Here is a 23615-nt window from a genome sequence, read left to right as displayed (position 1 = left end):
GGACAACTTTGATGTACTTTTTTGATCCACACACTTTAAATGTTGACTACTGTATAAAGTGTAGGCCACTGGGTCTTCTTGTTTCCATGCAATAAGACATCAATTTCATGAGGTTAATCAGCAGGTACACCAATGGACGTATTGACATGCTGGGTAATAAAGTATGCACCATTACCAGACTGTAGTTGAAATGTTTAGTTGTTTCGTGTGCCCTAAAACAGCAGGCCCTGCAGTTTTTCATTGTCAAACAGAGGGCTGTGGAATCATATCATTGTGATCACAGACTTCTGGAAACAAAAGCAGAGCTCAAAAGATCATTCAACACAGCAAAGCCCTCAACAATGATGGTGCTTTTGCTGGCCTTGTGCACACAGGACTCTTCTGGAAGAATCCATACGGCACACCATGTGAAACACCGGGATGAAAAGTCTTTTGGCTATTTGTCCCCGTGGCCCGAACGGGCAGAGTTTAGTCTAGCATGAGGCAGCAGAGGGTGAGCACCCTAGTTTTCACACACTAAAGGTGCTGAGGGGTAAAGCACTTAGGTGACGATCGCAAACGATGTTGAAGTCCAGCTACCGGCACGAGGTACGCAAGGAGAAGTACGAGCGCTCCGATGTGTACGACGAGCCCAGCAGCCCAGAGACGGAGTCGGCTCCGGCCGTCCCGGGATGGCAGAACCTGCAGGAGCTGAACAGCCGTTTCGCGCGTTACATCAACCGCGCGCGCATCCTGGAGCAACGCAACGCCGTGTTTCGCAAACAGCTGGAGACTCTGCAGCGCATGGAGGAGACGCCGGGGGTGGAGGAGACCTTCAGCGAGCAGATCAGCGTCAACAGGCAACGCATCCGAGAACTGCGGTCCGACCGAGCCAAGCTGGAGAGAGAGCTGAAAGATGCAGAGCGCACGCTGGACGAGTACAACAACAGGTTAGACAAACTCATGGAGGAAGATTGTGGTTGAAGACTTTTGATGACTGAGGCGAGGCGAGAATAATGCGAATACTGGATTTAAGATAAGAAAATTACGTTTTGTTCTTAATGTGAACAGGCCTTAACTCTGGTTTGTGTTGGTTTCAAATGCAATGTAGTGGTCAATGAAGAGATTCTCCCCCAACACACATAAGAAAAGTTGCACCAATCTCATTAGAGTGTTAGTAGAGTATTAGTAGACTGGTAGGGTTAGGGTTACAATAAGTTTGCATGTAGTTGCAAAGGTTCTTATAGTCAAGAGAATGTCCACTGGTCATTGACTACTACATTGTGAAAAATAAAACCGTAATTTTTACGGTAAAAAAACGGCAGCTGTGGTTGCCAGAACTTTACAGTTAAAAATAAGGTAGGAACGTTAATGGCTTTACAAACTTAACTTAAAATTTACAGTAACAAACCGTATTTTATTTTCTGATAAAATGTTGATTTAGCAACTTAATGACGTATTGATATCTGTTTTAGACAATTGTAATACATTGTAAACATTAAACACCATCATGGTAACACACCTGAAATAAAAATGCAATAAACATTAATTTAACAACATTAAATGTAACATAAACCCTAATGTGCATAACTGATTAGACGAAAAACAATAAAACTATGAGGAACTATAGTTATTTCAACAAAAACTCATATAATTGTGGAAATTTACGGAAATCAATTTACGGTTTTTCACTGTAAATTATACAATGATTTATTCTTTTTCACTTTCAAACCTGTAAATTTAACGGTATTTTACTGTAAAATTATATCACAGTTATTTACCGTGTATAGTACGGAAATTTCTGTTAACCAATTAACAGTTTTGCACTGCAGCATTTTTACAGTATTTTACCGTTAAAATCACGTTTTTTTTTACAGTGTACAGTACATTGCATTTGAAACCAACACAACCAAGATCGATAACTATAAAAGATAACTTTATTAGCGTGCACACCAACGCCCGATTTCGTGTTGTACATTGTAAGCGCATGCTGCAGTTTCGTCGTCTCTCTCTTTAAATGCTGGAGCTCTGATTGGCTGTCAATGTTTTTATCATTCATCAGCTGGACAAAAATCATTGTTAAAGTGATTCCAGTGATATCGTTCCTCTGTATCCTGGACTGTAGATTTTTAGATCTGTTTCTTTTTCGATATTGCTAACGTTTTTTTTTTCCTTTGTGTGAATGGGCCTTTATCGTGATTATTGACCAATGCAGATAATATCAAAATGACCAAATATCGAGATGCTGTTTAAGGGATATAAAAAATCAAAAACTATAGTCTATTCATGAAACTGATGCCAGAATACACTAAATGAGAAGTGTGTTATCAAATGACGTATACATGTGGTTACATCTAAATAAACTGATTTACTCAACTTTGCATGTTAAATAACTCTCATTAGAGTATCAGTAGACTGTCTGCTTAATATCTGCTAACTTTTTATTGTGATGCTCCAACAGACAATTCACTGACTCTAACATTGCAAATACATGACAACTTATTCTATCCCTAACCCTACCAGTCTACTAATACTCTACTAATACTCTAGTGAGAGTTAGTAGACCTGTAAGTGCAACGTTATTTGTAGTCAACTGAATGTGTTAAAGGGACCATCAAATTAAAGTGAAACCTAAATCTTAAATTGATTGTGTTTTCAGACCTTTGACTAAACAGTGTAATTCCACAACAATAGCCTACAGTAGATTATCAGTGTTGGGAGTAACGCATTACGAAAGTAATACATTACAGTAACATATTACTTTTTGCTAATATTACTAATCAATTACTCGTTACATGTTCAGTGAGGCTTGTATTACAGTTGTATTACAGTGTTTTGTCTGCTTTTAGTTCTTAAAGGCAACAGACTGTGTGAAAGTTTTAAAGCAGTCTTTTAGTGCCAGTTCAGAGCGGTCGCGTCTGGAACATTGTTTTTTCCTCATAAATGCGAACACGAAAACTAAAATAAAATGAATATTTTAAGTTCTATGGAGACTGGAGAGCCAACCCCTCCTCATCCGATTTGCGCAGTGTAATTAACAGAATTACAAAAAATCGATTTTGCCTCCTATTTTTTTGTCACGCATGAATGTGTCTTTTCCCTAATATTAAAAATAAAACATAGACTGATATTTGTCTGAGTCCTTTAAGGAAGTAGCCTATATACGTTTCAAAACATGTATTTTCTGAGAATTTTTATTTCAAGTTTTGACTGCAAATGTCATCATGTCCATAATGCTAGACTTCCCCAATTTTAAATAATTTATCCTCAACTAGTTTTGTGGTGTAGGTCTACGTATTTTATAATGTTAACTTCAAATAATACTAATAGCCTAATTTAAAGATAAGGCAGCAGTGGATCTGGACGGTAAGGAGAATAACGCTGGAGTTGGAAGAGGTTTGTCGCGATTCTGTAGGTTCGTGGATCTGAGTCGTGTGGCGAATCGCGATTTCGGTTTCATATTGCATATCGTTAAAGCCCCAAAGTTAAGTTCTACTTAGTTATTTTGGTGAAAGTAACTCAAAAGTAATACATGAGTAATGTAACGCATTACAATTCTGGGACAGTAATATTGTAAGGTAATGAATTACTTTTAAAAAACAGTAACAAGTAATACCTAATGTATTACAGTTTGGAAGTAACTTGCACAACACTGTAGATTATACAATATTAACAGAGAAGAGAAGAAAAGCTATTTAATCAAAAGAGCAGAAAACAGAGACTTAAATAATGATGCAGAAAAACAGATTTATTAAACGACTTTAACTCGAATGTTAAGTTCTGATTTCCAGCTTGTTAGTTTACTTGCTACTAAGTGCCCACTTTATATCAAGTATCTTTAACTACTATGTAGTAACATTTTAGTTGCACTTATTGGGCACATACATGTTTTTACATTGTACTTGCATTTAAAATACCTAATTAATTACATCTATAATTACTGTTGACTAGGGGTGTAACGGTACATGTATTCGTATTGAACCGTTTCGTTTCGAGGCTTCCGGTTCGGTACGCATACAAACCGAACGATTGCTTGGACCATTTTTCCTGCCGGCAAAATTCGTGCTGACGCGGCCAACACAACGTTGCGCAACATCAATGGCAAGCGTAATGAAAGCAGAACGAAACTGCGCTACTCATTATGTGCTTCACGGATCGTTTATCAGTTCGGACCAGAGTATGTGAGCGGAGTGGAGTGGGAGCGGAGCGAGGAGTGGAGCGGCATGATTTTGAATGGAGCGCGGAGCGGATTTTTTAAAAGTCGGAGCGTCGTGGTTTTCACTCGCTCCGAGCGCGCTCCACTACCGCTCTATCACGAGGACAATTCATGCCAGCGGCTCATTATAGAACTGCATTTTTAGTAAGGATTCACGTGTTAAACACATTACGCTAGCATGATACAGATGGATCACTCAAATCAGAAAAAAATGTGAGGGTTTGTTATGATGACGCCGATGGACATGAGTGGCTGCGGGAGGTTATAGTTATCAAGCCTGTACTGAATATGAGCGGGCACCACGATCTCATGAAAGTGCGAATCTATAGCACACATTTTATTTCTCGTGCCTATTATTATATGCCAAAAAATTGTTTGTGCGTGCAAATGACGCACACTAAACCCCTTGGTTAGGATGGGTGTGAAGTGCGTTCTTGCCATTAAGTGCGTATCGTAGGCTATGCCCACGAGAAATAAAATATAGATAGCCTACGCACTTTCATGAGATGGGGCGCTGGATCGGGCGGGGTGAAAGCACATTTTAAACAGGTAACACTTATTCACCAACGCAATCGCTTTCTCACTAATGCATTGCATTCAAACAAATGTAATCATACAGTCGGCTATCTGTCAGTATTTGATTTTAAATGAGCATGAATCTGTGAGAAATGTAGCGACCCGTAGGCCTAGATAAATAACTGATGAAAACGTAGTTATTTTCTTCTTTCCAAACAAAATGTGCTCTGCAAAAAGCAGCAATGATATTTAATTTATAATGCTGATAACCTGTAATAAGCATAGCATGTCATAGGAAAAGTTTGCACACTATCCAAATCCAATAAACAACATTGCAACTATTCTCCTAACGTTGTTTTTTTTATTTATTTACTATGCCTATGTATCTATTATGATGAGGAGACATTTTGTGAGATTTTAAAGCATACTTAAATACTTTATTCGGAATTTCCTTGGGGAGCGAACACGAAGCGGTGTTTCTGATATCAGTGAGCGAGGAGTGGAGCGGGAGCGGTAAATGGTGAACCCGGAGTGGAGCTGGAGCGGAGTGATTATATAATGCTTGGAGCGTGGAGGGGAAATTGTTGCCGCTCCACTCCGCTCACATACTCTGGTTCGGACCAGCAACATCTGTGCAGCGCGAGCCGATCTCGATCAAGTGACACTGTTACTACACAGCGCTAAGAGATCCGGTAAAGAAAACATTTGAATTCGCCACTGAGGTAATAACATCGCTGCGAGATCTAGTGAGAAGCGTTCACATTTCTCCGTTATTAACCGTAGATCTCTATTAGATCAAACAGCGCTGTCATGGAAACCAGGAGAAACATTGTGCCGTGAATGAACTAGTTTCGTCCACAGACCAGCAACATTCACCATGGATTTAATATAGTAACACTAACTGGAACCAGTTTGGCTGGAATGGTGAAATGCTTTCAAGTACTTCACACATCTTTTTCCAGCACTTCAAAATTAAAATATTATATAAATAAATATATATTTAAATGTTATTTTTAATGCACTCTCAGAAAAAAAAGGTACAAAAGCTGTCACTGGGGCTGTACCTTTTCAAAAGGTACACTTTTGTACCCAAAGGCTGCATATTGGTACCTTAGTGGTACATATTAGCACCTAAAATGGACATATTACCACCTGAAAAGGACATATTAGCTCATGACATTGACATATTAACACTTAAAATGTACATATTAGTACACTCTAAAAAATGCTGGGTTGTTTTAACCCAATTTTGGGTCAAATATGGACAAACCCGAAATGTTGGGTTAAAAATGTAATGTAAAAATTTAACCCAACGGCTGGGTTAGTCCATATTTGACCCAAAGTTGGGTTAAAACAACCCAGCATTTTTTAGAGTGTACCTTAAATGTACATATTACCACCTAAAATGGACATATTAGCTCATGAAATTGACATATTACCTCCTGAAATGGACATATTAGCACCTAAAATGTACATATTAACACTTAAATGTACATATTAACACTTAAATGTACATATTAACACTTAAAATGTACATATTAGCACCCAAAATGTACATATTAACACCTAAATGTACTTATTAGCTCATGAAATGGACAAAAGTTTACCTTTTGAAAAGGTACAGCCCCAGTGACAACTTTTGTTCCTTTTTTTTCTGAGTCTGTGATGACCAAAACATTATTTGTTCATCCTTCAAAGATGACCCCCATTTATAAACCTGAAAGTTTCAAGATCTAGGAAAACTCACACTCATTTAAAAATATTTTTTCTTTAAACAAATAGGAAATTTCTCTGGCATTTCTTTCTTTTTGCTGTATCGAAAACGTACCGAACCGTGACTTTAAAACCGAGGTACGTACCGAACCGTGATTTTTGTGTACCGTTACACCCCTACTGTTGACACCGTATCCCACCCATAAACCAACTTTCTTATCCCACCCACTTTCCGGCGGGAAAGTGACGTCAATGCATTCTCTCTATAGTGTTTTGTGATATAACAGCAACACAAGTACATTGCACATCTTTTTTTAATGTAAGAACATCATAAGACGCTTATAAATTATATTCTTCCTCAAAGGTGCTCAATGATTCAATAAGAAAACGTTCTTTCCTTACAGATCTATTAAAAAACCTGAAGTTTATTAATGAACTTTTTCACAGGTCAAGGGCGTAGTAAAGGATAATCAGTCATGTTTGAATGCTTCATAACACCCAAGAAACCTCTGAATTATTACCAAATGAAATGATATCAGGGTGCACAGGTCAAAGCAGATCAATAACTCTCTGCTTGGAGAGGGCCTTGACATGAAAACCGAGAACATGCACGACTGCCGGGATGAACTGTACTTGACACACTCTCTGTTGTCCACAGATACAGAAATGAATGTGAATACCAAGAGCAGCTGCGACACACACTGGAACAGCTCAGCAAGGTACAAACATACTGTGACCTGCAGTTTCTCTGGCCATTGTGTGAGGAATAATGTACATCCAGCCGATCGTTCTCTCAGAATAACCCCCGACAGGATGGGTAAGGGGCTTATTTTGAGATAACACACACACACACCTGAAGGGGGTTATTCTGAGATAACAACCGACTGGATGTACATATCCTGCTTGTTACACAAGTACTTGTAACTTGGTTTGTCCAATTATTTACTTGTAAATAATTGGACAAAAAAATATTTAACTAAGTTGAAATATTTTTTTAGGGGTTTAAACCAATGCTATCTCACGTCCAATTCATACGAATTCGTAAGAGTAGGTAAAATGAGACTGATTCATATGAATTTAGTATGAATTTACCCAGTGACGAGTTTTTAGCAAAAATCGAGTGTGGTCACACGAATTCATACGAATTAGCCACCTCGTAAAATTTGTACGAATTGCCGTGAGATCAGGTTGGTTTAAACGCAAAGCCTCCGCGGAGAGCAGCAAGTTCAAACTAGACAGACGTTTAAGAGATACGGTACACGCAGTCATAATACGTAAAGATATAATACGCATGATGCGGTGAATTCATAAGCAATAATCCACGAGAGATCATGCATCTCCACAGGCGAGGGCTGTCCGAAGGCTCGAGGTGAAGCGCAGTAAAATCTATCAAACACACACTTAAGTGACTTTATCTTTTTATGCAATGCTGTAAGTTTCACGACGCGCTTCGCTCAAGGCCAGAAACATATACGAGTTTTTGCAAATGTAAAGGCTTTTAGTTGTCTAAACTCAAATTTTTACAGTTTTTTTTGTAACACAATGCATTCTCAGCTGTAACAAATGTGCTATAGGAAACATTAGTTTCAGGTCAACTGACTGGAAGTTAATTAAAGTTAGTTAAACTGGAAGTTTTCCAAATATTTAACAGGATCTATTATGTCTTTTCCCATGTTCATCTTTCACTGTAAAAAAAAATATTTTCAAGGTTTGTTATCACAACATATTTTCTTTTGTCAAATCAACTTTATAATAATTTATTTAGTTGAGATAACTTATTATTTTGAGTTTCTGATGATTAAATTAATCGCCGTCATTTATTAACTCACTTTTTCCAGTTCAATCGACTTAAAATTTTAAGGCAACCCAGGTTACTTACTTTTTTTACGTTAAACCAACAATATTTTTTTAAAGTGTAGTAATCACAACATTTTTTCTTTTGTCAAATCAACTTAAATAATTTATTTAGTTCAGATAACATATAATTTTGAGTTTCTGATGATTAAATCATTCTCCTTCATTGTATTAAGTCACTTTTTCCAGTTCAATGAACTTAAAATTTTAAGGCAACCAGGTTACTTACTTTTGTAAGTTAAACCAACAATATTTTTTACAGTGTGTGTAATGTTGCTACTTGAAGCATGAACAATCTCTGAGTTCTTCTCTATGTCAGTGTTTCTGAACTCCTGAAACGCCTCCATTGTAGTCTTGAGTTTCTTCCGTGAGCGAACACGTCACAATATTCCTCATTATAATAATTCATGCGCATAATAAAGGGGCGGGGCCTGGTTGAGTTGGTAGTGTGTTAAACTGGCGCTTATGGAAAGGGGCGGGACATTTCCCAAACACACTCGAAGAGCTCGACCAATCACAACACACTGATCCAGCCGACCAATCAGAGCACATTGTGCTTTTCAGAAGGAGGGGCTTCAAAAAGACAGGAAGTAAACAGAGCGTTACTGACAGACTAGGAAGAGAGGAGCCGCAACAATGGATAATATGAGGAGAATAAACAACATTCGAGCGGGAAAACCTGTTCTAGTAGAGCCTGAAACACATCAAGACTTTGTAAAACAGTACAATATGGCCTCAATTTAACACACTGTTGAAAATCGGGGAGTGAGATGTCTTATGTTGTGAAGTGTTTCTGAGTAACTCCACCACTGAACAATGTTTTCCAGAGAAAGTCTCAATTATGAGTCCATTTTCTCTTGTGTTTGCAGGAAGCCGACACAGTGCTATTGAGGAACCTTGAGTATCAAATCCAGCTGCAGTTTCTGCAGGACGACGTCAACGCTACCAGAGAGAGGCACAAGAAGGTGGGAGGAAATAAAAGCCCTATTTCCACTTCTGTCTTTCAAGGAGCTTCTGGAAAGTTCTTCTGCGAAAGTTGAAAGTTGTTGAAAGAGTGTGTGTGCTGAGCTTACATTTGTTCTCTCAGAGAGCAGAATTTGCCATCTTTCAAATGTGATGTCAGCAGTGTTTTGCCGAGCCGTGGACTGACAGTCCATTGTGTGGCTGTGCTTTATGTTTAATCAGTCAGCGTCTGAACGCAAGAATATTCTCACCAACATTTGCATTATTTCAGAAACTATGACAGAACCCTATGACAGAATCACATGAACAGACGTATGACACAGCAGCCAGAATGCTGCGTTTAGTGATTGAATCAAGTCTCACTCATTATTGTTTAATATAAAAGCATTATTATGTAATAATACATACTTAATGCATGTCAATAAGCTGTCCAGTGACCCAAAATACACTCAAATCTCCACTGTCTTAACTAACAGTTCCGCAATTTTCATTGATACGTGAGAGGTATTTTGCCCAATAATTAGAAACTCTGTTTTTTCAGAATGAGGTAGTAGAAAATTACTAGTCGTCTAAATTTTTATTTCAGCTATGCATTCCCTTAATTTTGTGAATTGTTGCGTTTCATTGGGGCGTGAAGAAATATAGAGCTGATTATCGTCAGCTTCTCTTCTCTGATGATGTGGGCGGGGCAACCTGTCACTCACATGAGATCCACCAATAGCATTTAACCATCCAATCAATTCCCCACAGACAAAATCAAGCTCCGCCCACATTTTTTCTTGTTCGCACGGATATACGACACAATAGGGGAGGAAAAACTACCTCAGCTTCCTATTCAAGCCGACTAAACGTAGTTTTAAGTGAGAGATCCAGCGTAGTGTCATTGGAACCACTGAAGAATCATTTCTTTGCAGTTTTACAATCAAATCTAATTTGTACAGTAATCTACATATAATCATCAATTTTCTTTTTATAATTAAAGGGAAGCATTCTTTGCATCCTCTAATGCCCGTTTCTCTGTAATTAGTTTGACCTTTCACCAGTCTCACTCCTGATGTCCCCCTCCATTGATCCCTGTCCCGTGTGTCTTCCTCCACAGAACCTCGCTGAGATCCAAACGTATATGAACATCCTGCAGCAGATCAACCAGACGATCCCCCTGATGCCAGGCTCGTCAGTCTCAGAGGTGGGTGAGCTTGTGTCTCTCAGCGCCTCGGGCCTGTTCTGACTCTCGGGGGTCACAGAGCTGTGTGTCTGAGGGATCAGGATCCTGAGCGATCTTCCTTTATCACTGTTCTTCTGCGGGCGAGAGCATCTGAAGCACGCGATGACTGCTGAGGAAAGTCATTGTGTTCATTTTAGAGCCCACACTCGAAAAATGCTGGGTTGTTTGAACCCAACTTTGGGTCAAATATGGACAAACCCAAACAATGGGTTGAAAATATAATTAAAAAATGTAACCCAACGGCTGGGTTTGTCCATATTTGACAAACAGCTCCAGCTCTGTTTGTCCACAGCTCTGACAATTCAATGACTTGTGGTTGCTGAGCTGTTTTGCTTGTTTATAGTCTGACAGGTCAAAGTTTGATTGCAAAGTTGCACCGGCTCTTACTAATGGCAATAATAATGTCATAGCTTGCCGTAGCAAACATAAAGAATCAGCATTTAAGTGTTGAGCTAATGTCTTGTTCATTGTGGTAATGAGTGCTTGTGTGCAAATGTCATATTTCCTCGCTTTTTAAATGACGGACACAAGCATAAAAACTAATGGCTTTATAAGGACAAGTAAATCTGGATTCTGCAGGTTTATTGCTTAGGATTTAAAAAAATGTATAGTTATAAAAAGTGGACGTCGTTTACATGACAACTATCCACATCTATGTTCCTTCACATTTTTCGTTTAGAGACGACAGCTTTGTTCAAACGATCCCCGTTCACACGGATTCGAGAAAACGACTAACACTGTATTCTGCTGTCAGGCCAGGAGATGGCGACGTCTCTATCTAAACAAACACGTATACGCATGCTCATGATGCCACAGTTTTCAAAAATTCACGTTTTCGTGGATTATGCAGAGATGATCACGAGCTGCGTCTGAAAACGCGTACTGTGTGAGTAGGTACTATATTTAAATAAGAACGTACTTCACAACCGTTAGAAACGTACGTTCTATATAGTATGAATACGGGTAGTATGAATAAGTCTGGACGTACTACAAACGCCATGTTGTTGTCGTGTGACATACGCTGTCACAACAGTGCGAAAATTTAAAGAGCCCATTCCAGTGACTGCACCAACTTCGCGCTGTTTTTAGTTTTTATCTGCATTTTTACGTTGTCCGAGCCGACAATCAAGAGGAGGCGTCGGTCAGCTGCTCGCAGATCACCCCTTTTGGGGAATTTCTCAAATAACATTTATGTACCTAATAAATTTTACCTCATAAAACACACACACAACCCCTATGAACAGTGACAGATGATGATTTTTGGCAAGGAAAAAGCCATTTATTAATTTGCTTGCGATATTACCATTGATAAATAAACATGAATTAACCAATAGAGATACACATGTATCTCCTAGTTACAGCCATAGATATCTATATAAAGGCTAAATATCTCGTCCACGCTGCTTCCCAATGGAGGTCGACGTCTGCACCTGGCGGCCATCTTGTCACAGGCAGCTCGCTCACTCGTAACATTTTGTTAATGGTATATGTACTATTTAAATGACCATAACTTGCTCAATTTTCTACCGATTTTCAAAGGTTTGGTTTGTTATAATCGTCAGAGATGTAATTATGACACAGCATACTTATGAATAATAAGTGTGCAACACCCTACTCAGACAAAAGTTTCTTCTTTCCGGAGATATTTAGAGTGATCACACAGGTTCTTTTATTTTTGTGACCCTCGACTAATTTTGGGAACTTGTTTTAAACTCAACTAACATTAGTCGAACCTCTTACTGATTTGAAGCACAGAATTAAAACCCTCAATATGAGTATGTAACAACACTACTACCATGATTTAAATCACAAACCCAAAATAATGAAATTACTCTGTTCTTTCACTATAAACAACTACAAAGTTTATTAAAGGTCTGTTGAATATAGAATAAAAATAAAAAATATGCAAATACGAAGAATTTCAACTTCCCTAGAGTATCAAAACACTCTCCAAAATGTCACAAATTAAATCACTTCAATATTCCAAATGGCAAGTTGCCTATGTAGTTTGATTTTAATTACATAAATTAACCCTTCGAATCAACAAATGACAACGGGATCATCTTACTCAGATAAACCAAAATAGTCGTGGGCCCACACACACACACATTTTCACACAGTCTCGCGTGCACGTTTTCCCCCACATTGCAGGCCTGTAGCGTTGCTTGTGTGCGTTGTGGCCTTTAAAGCAAACTCAAAATTGGCCCCTTCATTCTAAAAGAGCAAACAATAAAATAAATAATACCTGTAAGTCCCAAAGCTGTCCGTTTTTGGCTCGGCAAACGATAGTCTCGCTCTCTGGGCTGCTCTCATGAAATGGTCTGTGGCTCCGCGTGTCCCAGGTAGCCAGAGGAACTCTGAAACTCACGGTGATTCAGAGCACTATAGTCATCATGCTTTAAAACGACTGTCTTTATAACGAGTTGCCTCAGAAACGCAGCGCTAAACTGCCGTCTCGTCCCAAGAGATCATATTTCATCACTCTCTCTCACCCATCGCGGCAAAATTGAAAGATGCTGTCTTCGTTTTGAAATCAACAAAACATTAGTTTTTTCACACCTTACTCCTAAACAGTAAAATAAATTAGTCACAAATCACTTACTAACGGTTAGTTAGTAAAACAAACACCATTTTGGCGAATCAATGAGTAGTATGAAGCTGCAGACTCGGAGACCTGCATCTACAGTCCCCCTGCACCCAGAGTCCCTCATTCTCAGACCCCTCGTTTTTCGAGACAGCGCCTCCTATCAAATTGTATCGGATAAACATGTGAAGAACATGTGAAGAACTTAAGCCAAAACATGAGTAGGCTATCTTCAATTTTATTTAGCGAATCGTAGCCTACTCGTTTGATTTATTTTTTAATAAAACTAATTTAGCTCATCGATACAACATATGAATAGTCCATTTAATATTTGTAAAGTTAGTTTGTAACAAGATTTGAGCCGTTAATGTATGTTTTTTCGCCCTCTTCCCCCTGAAAATATTTAGACAGCTTATTAGCCTTTAACCTTGGACTTTTTGTAGAAATGTCATATGCTGCAGTTTTTTTCACTGCCCATTCTGTGCCCCCATATATTTCAAACCCACAAAGTTGTCCAAAGATCAAAAACATCTCAAGGGACACTTCAACAGAGCAGTGCAACATGGTAACTATTTGCAAACATCTTTTTCTTTTTTTTCTTTTCTTTTTGAAACATCATAAGACATGTGCTATCGGTCATGTTGTAGGCTATTCCAGGGTAGCCTTCACCATACATCGATGGAGTTGCCCCTGCCGAATCCAGCAACATATCATTTTATGATTATGCAAAGCGACTAGTTATAAATGAGTTTTTTAATGCAATTGAAGACAAAAAGTAAAGTCACGAACACTGTTTTTTCTTCCTTTGTTCTTTACAGCAAGATAATGTTTAGGTGATCATTAAATAAAGTAGGAATTGTTTATTATTGGTGTTTTGTCTATTCTGATTTGTTTTGCTTCACATTCAAAATATCAAAAAAATAGATAGGCTATTGTAATGTTAGCATGGAAATATTAATTAGACCATTATAGGTTGAACTGAAAGAAAAATTGGAATTTGAATTAAAAAAAAATTGTAGCAATATAATATCACATACAATTTTTCAGAAGATAGTTCAATCTGTAATTGTATCCCTTTCATCAGTAAAAATGAGTTTTTTGGCACCTGCATTAGGGAACGCAAATATTTATTGGATAATTTATTTGGAGACCGTAATATTGCATCCTATTGTTTTTAATTGCATTTGGATAATCGTGCTCTGTACTGTGTGTGCGGGTGTTATTCGATCTTTTGAACAGCAGGAGGCGCTGTGTTCGAAAAACGAGGGGTCTGAGAATGCGGGACTCTCGGTGGGGGACTGTAGATGCAGGCTCCGAGTCTGCAGCTTCATAATATTGGAATCAATCCGATCTGGATTTTTTTTCTTTTTACCTCCTCACTCAGCCTGTCATTTTTTTTCTCGCAACCACCAATCACCATCACGAATAGCTCTCTAGGAGGTGGGCTTTAGAAATCCCTTATCCAATAACCAAAAGAAATGATCAAACATGCTTGTAAAAGCCACATTGTCCAGCAAGTACATTTCAACCAAACAAAATAACAAAACTGAATTTTAAAGAAACAGTCCACATATATTGATATCTGTGAATTACATCAACATAACATAAATAGTATGTACCATATTTAAACTACATTCAAATGCTCAACTTCACCTAGGTTAAATAAATAATCATCCAGATAATTATAGCCACGTTAATAACGTTTGTAAGAAACCAAAGCGTTTGTAAATCCGTCAAGATTTCAACGAGGTAAGAGTATTTGTGTTCGTGCTGACCACTCATCTTACATCAGCTTGCCTGTGACAAGATGGCCGCCGGTGATGACGATAGAAACTCCGCCTTAAGACATCTAGCCTTTATATAGATATCTGGTTACAACTGTTGAATAAACCAGTGTCAAGCATGTCAAGTCGCGCTTTGTTTACTTCCAACCGGAAGTCGCTTTTGACGCAAGGCCTCATGGGGCGTCGAAAACTTGTGGATAACAACAACTCCTCTCCCGTGGCATCATGGGATAGTAAAGTGTCCATCCTTTGCACACCTCAGAATAGTAGGTCATCCGTGTACTTTCGCCTACTGTTTTTCAAATTCTATGATTTCGGACATACTACTATGCTCGCGTACTGTTTTTCGCATACTATAGGGAAGTATTCGATTTCGGACGCAGCTACGGTCTCGTCTTCAAAAACCTGCTCTTTCAAAAAGTTTGCGTCTTCAGGCCACCGAAATGCCATTGTCGTGTAAATGTAAAGCTTAAAAAGCGTCCGTTTTTAGTTAGTTTAGTTTTAGTAAATAAACCCTAAGTTGACAGTTCAGACAGTTTTAAGAGCTGTTTAATAAGTTTTTTTAGCTGGTGGTACAGCCATTAATTAAACATGTTTAGGGAAAAAAATCTACCATTCCTTTAATACTGACTACATTTGTAAATAATTCAACTGTTTAAAATTTAGTATTACTAGTCAGTTTGTAAACCTTATTGATTTACCTTTTTCTTTTTAATGAATAATTGAATCCTCGTGTGGCAATTCTAGCGTTCTTCTCCCAGTAAAGACCTTCAGCGTCTCTTTTAGAAAAGTTTGTGTTGGGATTTGAAAGGTGTTCAGAGAGACACGAGTCGAAGTGAAAAATGCTGGATCAGATGACAGCACATTTTGATGATAAGTACAGTGTGTGAGCTGCTGTTTTCCCACAGGATCAGGAGCGTGTGATGGCTCAGAGGCGAGTGCCGGGTCTGAGGACTCAGATGGAGGAGTACAAGAGCGCCATCTGTCGACTGAAGGCCCAGAAGCAGCAGCTGCACACTGAGGTACCCGAGACTCTCCATCACACACAGGGGGAAACAGGACCTGGAAACACTTAAACAAAACTAAAAATTGCCTTAAATTTTAAGTTAAGAAATTCTAAGTTCAAACAAGCAGATTTTTATTTTGTACTCAATACATTTTATTTGTATGAGTATTTTATTTGTGCTGTAAAGTACACTACAGTTTCTGGAAATCGAAATACAGTAACTTGCTGGCAACCGTGCTGCCAGCTATGTACTGTAAAAATACAAGAACACCATTAACAGAAATTGTTTCAAAGATGCACACAGGAAATGACTCTAACGTGAATGATTGATTGATTCCTAGGTTTATTTTGTTATGAATAAACAAATGTGCTATCTATGAAGCAAAAACCTTACAATTAAAGTTAAAATGTAATAATGTTCAAGTTTTTGATCTAAAAAAAAGAAAAATGCACTCAGAAAAATGACTCTAATATGACCATGTTGGTTGATTAAAGTTGAAATGGTATACTGCTGAAAAGTTTTTGACCATGAGAAAAAGCTTATAGTGTAGACCAACACTTTGATAATTTGTTTCATGTTGGTACATCTTTGGGAAGTACACCGGTTTTGACCTGACGTCCATTGAAATGGACAAACAAAAACAAAAAAAATTACAATTAAAGTCAAACTTTTTTTTTAAAATATTATTTTCATTTGGTCTCATTTATACTTTCATATTTTTCAGAAATTTGAACATAACTCAGGTCTGAAATGTTTGCACTAAATCAACCACTTAACTTCACATTTTCATGTAATCTCAATGTTAATTGTTTATTAGTTTCAAATTTGTTAATATATTAACATTAGCATGGTATAGCATTTGCTGTAAGAGTGCAGTATTACATAACTTTTAACTAACTTCTCTCAAACCAAGCTCACACACCACTCGTCAATATGAACTCTCCTAAAACCAACATTAACAGAAATTATTGTACATTTTATAAACTATATACAAAATAAACTAGTACAAAAAATACATTATATTACACTTAGCATTTACTCTCCCTTTCGAGTGCCATGGGCAAAGCATGCTGGGAAACAGAAATCCAAGCCCAGTTTTAGTTAAACTTAAGTTTGTCTAAATTAAAATAATTTCATAAAACTCAAAACAATGAAACAGTTCAGTTTACTTAAAATACATCAGTTCGGTGAACTTAAAAGAAAAGGAAATTGTTCAAGTTTGTCCTACTCAAACCAATTCATTATTTGAGTGTTTACAGGGGGTTTACAATACTTACATTAGACAAAAATTATCAAATTAATGATGGACGGGATTTTAAACCCTTAAATTATTTATTTACTCAAACACGGGAGACTCTTTAAAGGGTTAGTTCAGCCAAAACATGGATAAATAAATTTGTCGTTGCAAACCCGTAAGACTTTGATTCATCTTCAAAACACAAATGAAGATATTTTAAAGAAATTTGATGAATCTCCATTAACAGCTGTGCAACTATCACTTTGACGCTTAAAAAAACTTAAATAGATCATAAACTAATCCATATGAAGGAAGAGTTTTAGTAAAAATATTCTGGAGAGACTCGATCTCGATCGCTTTATATGATGAACAGATTCAGTTTCATCACCTGTCGATCAATGCTATTAGTACTAAATATTAGTAAACTAGACAGTGTAACATTGAGCAGAAGTGTTTTTTCTGTTCATGAAAATGTTGTAAAGTGAGTGTTTTTCTATAATGTGTTTGCCTAGACCTCTGTGTTGGAGCAAACCATCAAGACGACCCAAGCGAGCTACGATGACGAGATCCAGCAGTACAACGATCGAATCGAGAGTCTCCGGAAGGAGATCGACGAGGCCGAGAGATCTCTGGAGAGCTACACCAGCCAGTGTTGGCAGCTGGCCATGTACCAGAGCTCTCTGGAGAACGAGCTCGAGCGCTACAAGAGAATCATCGAGAACGAGGACAGTCGGTGAGATGCGTCGTACACTACTCCAACCACATATCACACCAGATGCTGTCACATTCTTTTATTACGACAATCGCACTCTAAAAAATGCCGGGATAAAGGGATATTTCACCTCTGGAAAGATCAATGTGTATTTAAAATGGGTCATTTACTGTATGTAGAAGAAATGTTAATTTTTATTTTTTAAGTGGACCTTTCTAGACTGAGAAAAGCCATAAAAAGTATTTTTGACTTATGTGGATGAAAGACAACAACTCCCAGAATGCACTTGCTTAACTGCCCTAGGAGGCCACGCCTACCGGTAACAGAGCGCAGTAGTTAAACAACAAGTCTAGGCTACTAGTGAGTCTCCGTGATGAGTCTGCCCGAAAATATGTGTCGAGATCGCCCAAAATGTTCGGGATTGGGGTTTTGCGTTCTACCGTCGCCATTCATTATGTTTACTGTGGCGAGCGAGGGAACGGCGTGATTACCGATGAGCGACACATGCTGTGAGACGCACCCGTCTCGTATCTCTCACGGAAGAGCGGGGATTTTCTTAGCAATGTTAAAACGCACATCAACCGATCACTTGTTTTAGCGTTCATGTAAACACTACATTCAGATTCACCAATCAGAATGATTTGAACAATGAATGGCGACTGCAAAAAGCAAAATCTGAATCCCGGACATCGACGGCCGGACATGTTCGGGAAAAAGAGGATGGTAACCCCTACTACTCGGCTTTCTCCACAGAACAAGAGCCTGCTAGCTTAGCTTCCATGTGTTCATTCTGTGAGTGAGATCGCCCTCTATGGGCGGGTTGAGAACATGCGGGACAGACCCGACTACTGACTGTAGTCTTCAGCCTCTGGACACAAAATCTTTCCAGACAAAAAAATACATGAATCTCTCGTCTCAGGGGGATATGAAGGTAATTCGAAAATACTACAGGTTTTCTACTAATACAAAGCTTAATGCTAAATCCTGAAGTATCCCTTTAAAAACAACCCAAGTTGGGTTGAAAATGGACAAACCCAGCGAATGGGTTGTTTTATCTCAGCGGTTGGGTTTAACGTTTGTCCAAACTGATGGGTAGTTTTATTTAACTCAACTATTGTTTAAAAATGACTGTTTTGTTTTTTGTTTTTTTTCCAAATGAACCCGAAGTATGTTGAAAATTACAGTTTATTAATAGGTTTAATAAATGAACATTTATTAATACGTTTGATGATTAATAATTAAACAATAAACATGGATTTAAATGCTTATTAATAAATGTTCACCTTTTGATTATTATTTTTGCCTCTAATCTACTTTTGGTTCATTTTAAGCTAGTCATTTTTAAACAATTAGTTGGGTTAAAAAATTTACCTCAACCGCTGGGTTAAAACAACCAAATCACTAAGTTTGTCCATTTTTAACCCAACTTGGGTTGTTTTTGACGCAGCATTTTTCAGAGTGTAAGCACCAGTTTTTTTCATTACTGAACTGGCCAAAAAAAGTCACCATCATTGCATTTGTTGTACAAAAGAATGCAGCAAATAATGTGATTTTTATTTGGATCAGGGCCGTCTAGCTTCCACACAGTGGCAGTGTAACTACATCATCTTTTTACCCAATAATCACAGTGAGATTTTTTGTTGGGCAATTTCTTCATCTCTAATTAAAGCCTTCACAGACGTTTTAGCATAAATGTATTCCAGCATCATTCCTGAACACTCATGTTTGATGAGCTTTGCATATTTGTAATATCTGACAATGCTTTCTCTTGGAATCGTTCCTACAGTCAGTCTATACGGATGCTTAATTTTCTTTCTCCCTCTCGCAGATTGAATTCGGCAATCATCGGGACACCTATAACTCTGCTCACATCCAGAAATGAATACAGCCACAGTCCTAGCGTGAGCAGACAGGGAAGAGGTGAGAGTCTGCCGGGTGGTTATGTAACATGACTGCATCACTGTGATAGTCTTTGTGAACAGGCAGCAAATCAAGAGCTAGCAGCTGCTGGCCTGAAGGAAGGGTTACGCCCACTCAGCTGTCAATCAAACCCACTCTGTCTCCTCAGGCTCGTTGAGTACAGAAGCGTAATACAATTGCCTTCAAGATTCTTTGCATTGGCCCCGTTAACAATGATAAATGACAAGGACCTTTATGTTTGGGCACGAGTAACGGCTGTTTGTTAAGAGCCACAAGACGTTTATTAAGAAGAAAGGGAATGGTTTAGGTTACACTTTGCCCATGTGTTTGAACGTGTGATGTGTGTGTTTTGGGGCGAATCTTACTATGCAGTACATTTGTCGGCATTACGTCTTTTTATAGTTTAGAAAAGAGTACAATTTTTGATATTTAAAATCAAAATTTTATTTATTTTCATATTTAAAATTGTGATATTTTAAATGGAACTAACTTCACCCGTATTTACACTCAGATTTTTTTTGTAAAATTGTAGTGAGTGATTTTATATATATATGTGTGTGTGTGTATATATACTTTTTTTCACTCACTACAACTTTACAAATAATAAAAATAAAAGTGTAAATAGAGGTGGTTACCAGTGCCAGTTGTAAAATTCTATAATATAGTGTTCAATCAATTTTTAAAAAAATAGTCTAAAATGTTTTCTTTCTCTAATGACATTTTTCAAACATAAGACATTTTCATGTAAATATTGATAATAATCAATTCTAGGTTTTCCCTCGGTCCTCAAAATGACTTTCCATGCAGTAAGTTCCCTTTAGCTAGTCTTAGCCAGAGCTTCTCCGGCGGACGTGCGGTCTGGCCTCTACAGCTAAGTGAAGTGACCAATCACAGTTCAGTTGTGTTCAGCGTCATGTTTAGGGCTGGGTAAATGTCTGTACAGTAACACACTGGCGTTCTGTAACAGACTCAGGGTACTTTCGTGTTTACCTGCATATGCCGCAGATCAGCGAGGAACTTCACCCGATCTTCCATTATACAGTAGATGTGGGATGACTCAACTAATAAATTAAGATCACTTGTAAATCCAAAGGGTTAACCATGATATTAGCAGGGCTAAATGCATGTCTTAAGAAAAAATTGCTTTTCACTACTCCCATATTGTATGACTGCAGAAAAAAAAAGATATATGTTTTTGTTGAACATTGATGGAGCAACAGAATTGTGTGAAAATAAATCATAAAAGTGTTTAATTTTGGTTAAAAATCTTATAAATGTATAAGGTGGAAAGGTGGGCCTTTAAGCCCACAGACACACGGGGTAGAAGCATTGAAGGGGCAAAAGACCCAATTTGATATATGATATTTCCCATCTGAATCTAACCATGTCATGTCAACAAATGGAAAATTCAGCTGACTGTTTATTATCATGCAGCAGGGGCGTCTTTAACCCCAACTACCATACTTTTACATTATTGTTATTGAGCGTAAATTGCTTCAATTACCTTGGACAAAATTGAAAGTCATGCAAGACTATGAACAATCGTTCGAGAGTGTTTCATGCCTCAGCTTGGCCAGAGCTTATAAGACTGACCCTCAGATTGCACCAAAATCTGCTTTTTTCAGATATCAACCAAGCCATCCAAGTCATCACCAACGTAAAGCCTCGTCAGAAGTACTTGCCCAAAAAAGTGTTTAAAATGAAAGAGATCTCTTCCAAACAAGCTAGTGGACTTGAGAAGGCAGCAGGAGAAATTGTGGACGAAGAGAAAGAACAAGTGATGGAGGGGGCGAGAAGAGATGGGGAAGATGTGCCTGATGGCGCTCAGATCAGCAAGGCCTTCGACACGCTCTGCAACATCATTCGTGGTCGCATGAGACGGGGAAGGAGACCGGAGCCCATCGCGGACTTCTTCACCAAGGGACGCTACGTACTAGTGACCGGCGACTCCAACTACCTGGACCCGTGCTTCTGTTCGACCACCCCTTCTGCCAGTCACGTCTTTGTTACAATCGATGACGACAGGATGCCTTATTATCCTCACTGGAAAGGTGAACCTTCCCCTAGACCAGGCCCCCTTCCCGGACCAACACCCCTAAACCCTTCCACACCTTCGGACCCAGGAAAGGGAAAAGGCGACGGAGATAGGACGAAGGTTGGAAATGGTGAGCCTCATCCAAAGGAGAAGGAACCAGAACCGAGCCCCAGTGAGAAGAAAACCCCCAGCCCTTCTCCTCCAGGCCCAAGGCATCCCTCACCCCATCGTGGAGGCAAGCCCAAGATCCCGGCGGAGCCCTGCATCTTCCCACCCGTGCCATCGCACACCTCCATCCCCCCGGACTCTGTGAGTTATGAGAAGCTCGAGGTCATTGAGTCAGTGGAGAAGCTCTCGCCTGACAAGAAAGTCAAGGGCTATGAGGAGACAACCACGGTGGTGGAGACCATGATCGAGAAGACCAGTAGAAAGAAACATGCTGATAAATCTTCTTGAGCCACAGAAACATTTCCATTAAATCATTCTTGCCTCTGACCCTCTCCGGTATTGCCGTTGACGAGATTCCCAGTGCTGCTGTTAACTTCCTGAACCATTGCCTTTGGCCTTTACTGTCTGAAAACTTGGGAAGCTAAAACTGAATTGCCCCATCTCCCCCCTCACAAAAAAAATGATGAATAAAAGAAGCAGAGTTCACTTCAGAATTAAAATATACTGATAATTTACTCTTCCCACGTCATGTCTGTCTTTCTTCAGTCGAAAAGAAATGAAGGTTTTTGAGGAAAGCATTGCAGGATGTTTCTCCATATAATGTCTTCAATGGGGTCCAACAGGTCGAAGGGCTATTATTTGAAGTTTTACGGTATTCGTTTTGTTCATTTTACATTTTTATTGTAATATGAACAAAATATGAATTGGAAAGCATCCCAGGACTTATCCAAGTTAGCGTCGGTAAATTACGGAGTGCCACAAGGCTTTGTTTTAGGCCCTCTTCTATTTTCAATATACATGCCATACCTTGATAATATTATTAGAAAAAATGTTAGATAGAAAGATTTTGAGGAAAACATTGCAGGATGTTTCTTCATGTAGTGACTTCAATGGGGTCCAACGGGTCGAAGGTCCAGATGTGAGTTTCACTGCAGCTTCAAAGTTTCGACTCGATCCAGCCGAGGAATAAGAGTCTAATCAAGCCAAACATCGTCATTAAAAAAATTATATATACTTTTTAACCACAAATGCTGGTTTTGCACTAGCTCTGCGAAGCGCCACGCATGACGTATTCACGCGTGACATACGTAGGTGGAAGTACCGACCTAGTGTTTTCAAATCAAACTCGCAAAGACAAAGTCAAGAGCCCAAACTGCAATTTGGACTTTCAAAACGTTGATTCCCATCCCAGTCCACTATATGGAGAATGTTTTCCTCAAAAACACTTCATTTATTTTTGACTGAAGAAAGAAAAACATTAATATCTTGGATGACGTGGGGGTGAGTAAATTATCAGGAAATTTTAATGATGAAGTTAATACTTTAAGAAACATGACATGGAGAACCTTACTTGCCCGTTTCAATTGGATTCAAAGGCTCTATTCCAAAACGTTGTGAGCTGCCTTCTTACAGTATGCACCGCCTGGTATTGAACTTCACAAGTGACTGACTTGAACGCTCAACCTGCTGCGTTACTTTGTGCACAGAGGAATCTGTACTTACAAATTACGATACCTTAAAATGCAGCCTAGGCAGGTAGTTCCCCAAGTTCTGGACCAGAGCCGTAGAGCGACCCAATGAACATGTACTGTATCACCCTCTTTTACCCTTACTTGAATTCAAACTACAGCAAAGAGATTTATTTGCTATTATTCTGTTCAATTTAAGATGCTAGCATTGCCCATCGCAGTCTTGATGTGTA

The 23615-nt window shown here is 38.6% G+C and overlaps 1 protein-coding gene across 1 annotated transcript; it reads left to right on the top strand.

Annotated features, from left to right (window-relative positions):
• Positions 1-561: 561 nt before the first annotated feature.
• On the top strand, positions 562-22235 carry bfsp1 (beaded filament structural protein 1). The gene is made up of 8 exons (XM_089117333.1): positions 562-929; positions 7083-7143; positions 9148-9243; positions 10341-10427; positions 15749-15856; positions 17591-17811; positions 19619-19710; positions 21336-22235. The coding sequence occupies exons 1-8, from the start codon at positions 562-564 to the stop codon at positions 22199-22201; spliced, it is 1899 nt and encodes a 632-aa protein (XP_088973459.1). The 3' UTR covers positions 22202-22235.
• The last annotated feature ends 1380 nt before the right edge of the window (positions 22236-23615 follow it).

The sequence above is a fragment of the Pimephales promelas genome, chromosome 11 (genome assembly GCF_988280905.1).
Source record: "Pimephales promelas chromosome 11, fPimPro1.hap1.1, whole genome shotgun sequence".
Taxonomy (NCBI): Eukaryota; Metazoa; Chordata; class Actinopteri; order Cypriniformes; family Leuciscidae; genus Pimephales; species Pimephales promelas.
Note: the sequence above shows the minus strand (reverse complement) of the source record. Positions and strands in the feature narration are given on the sequence as shown.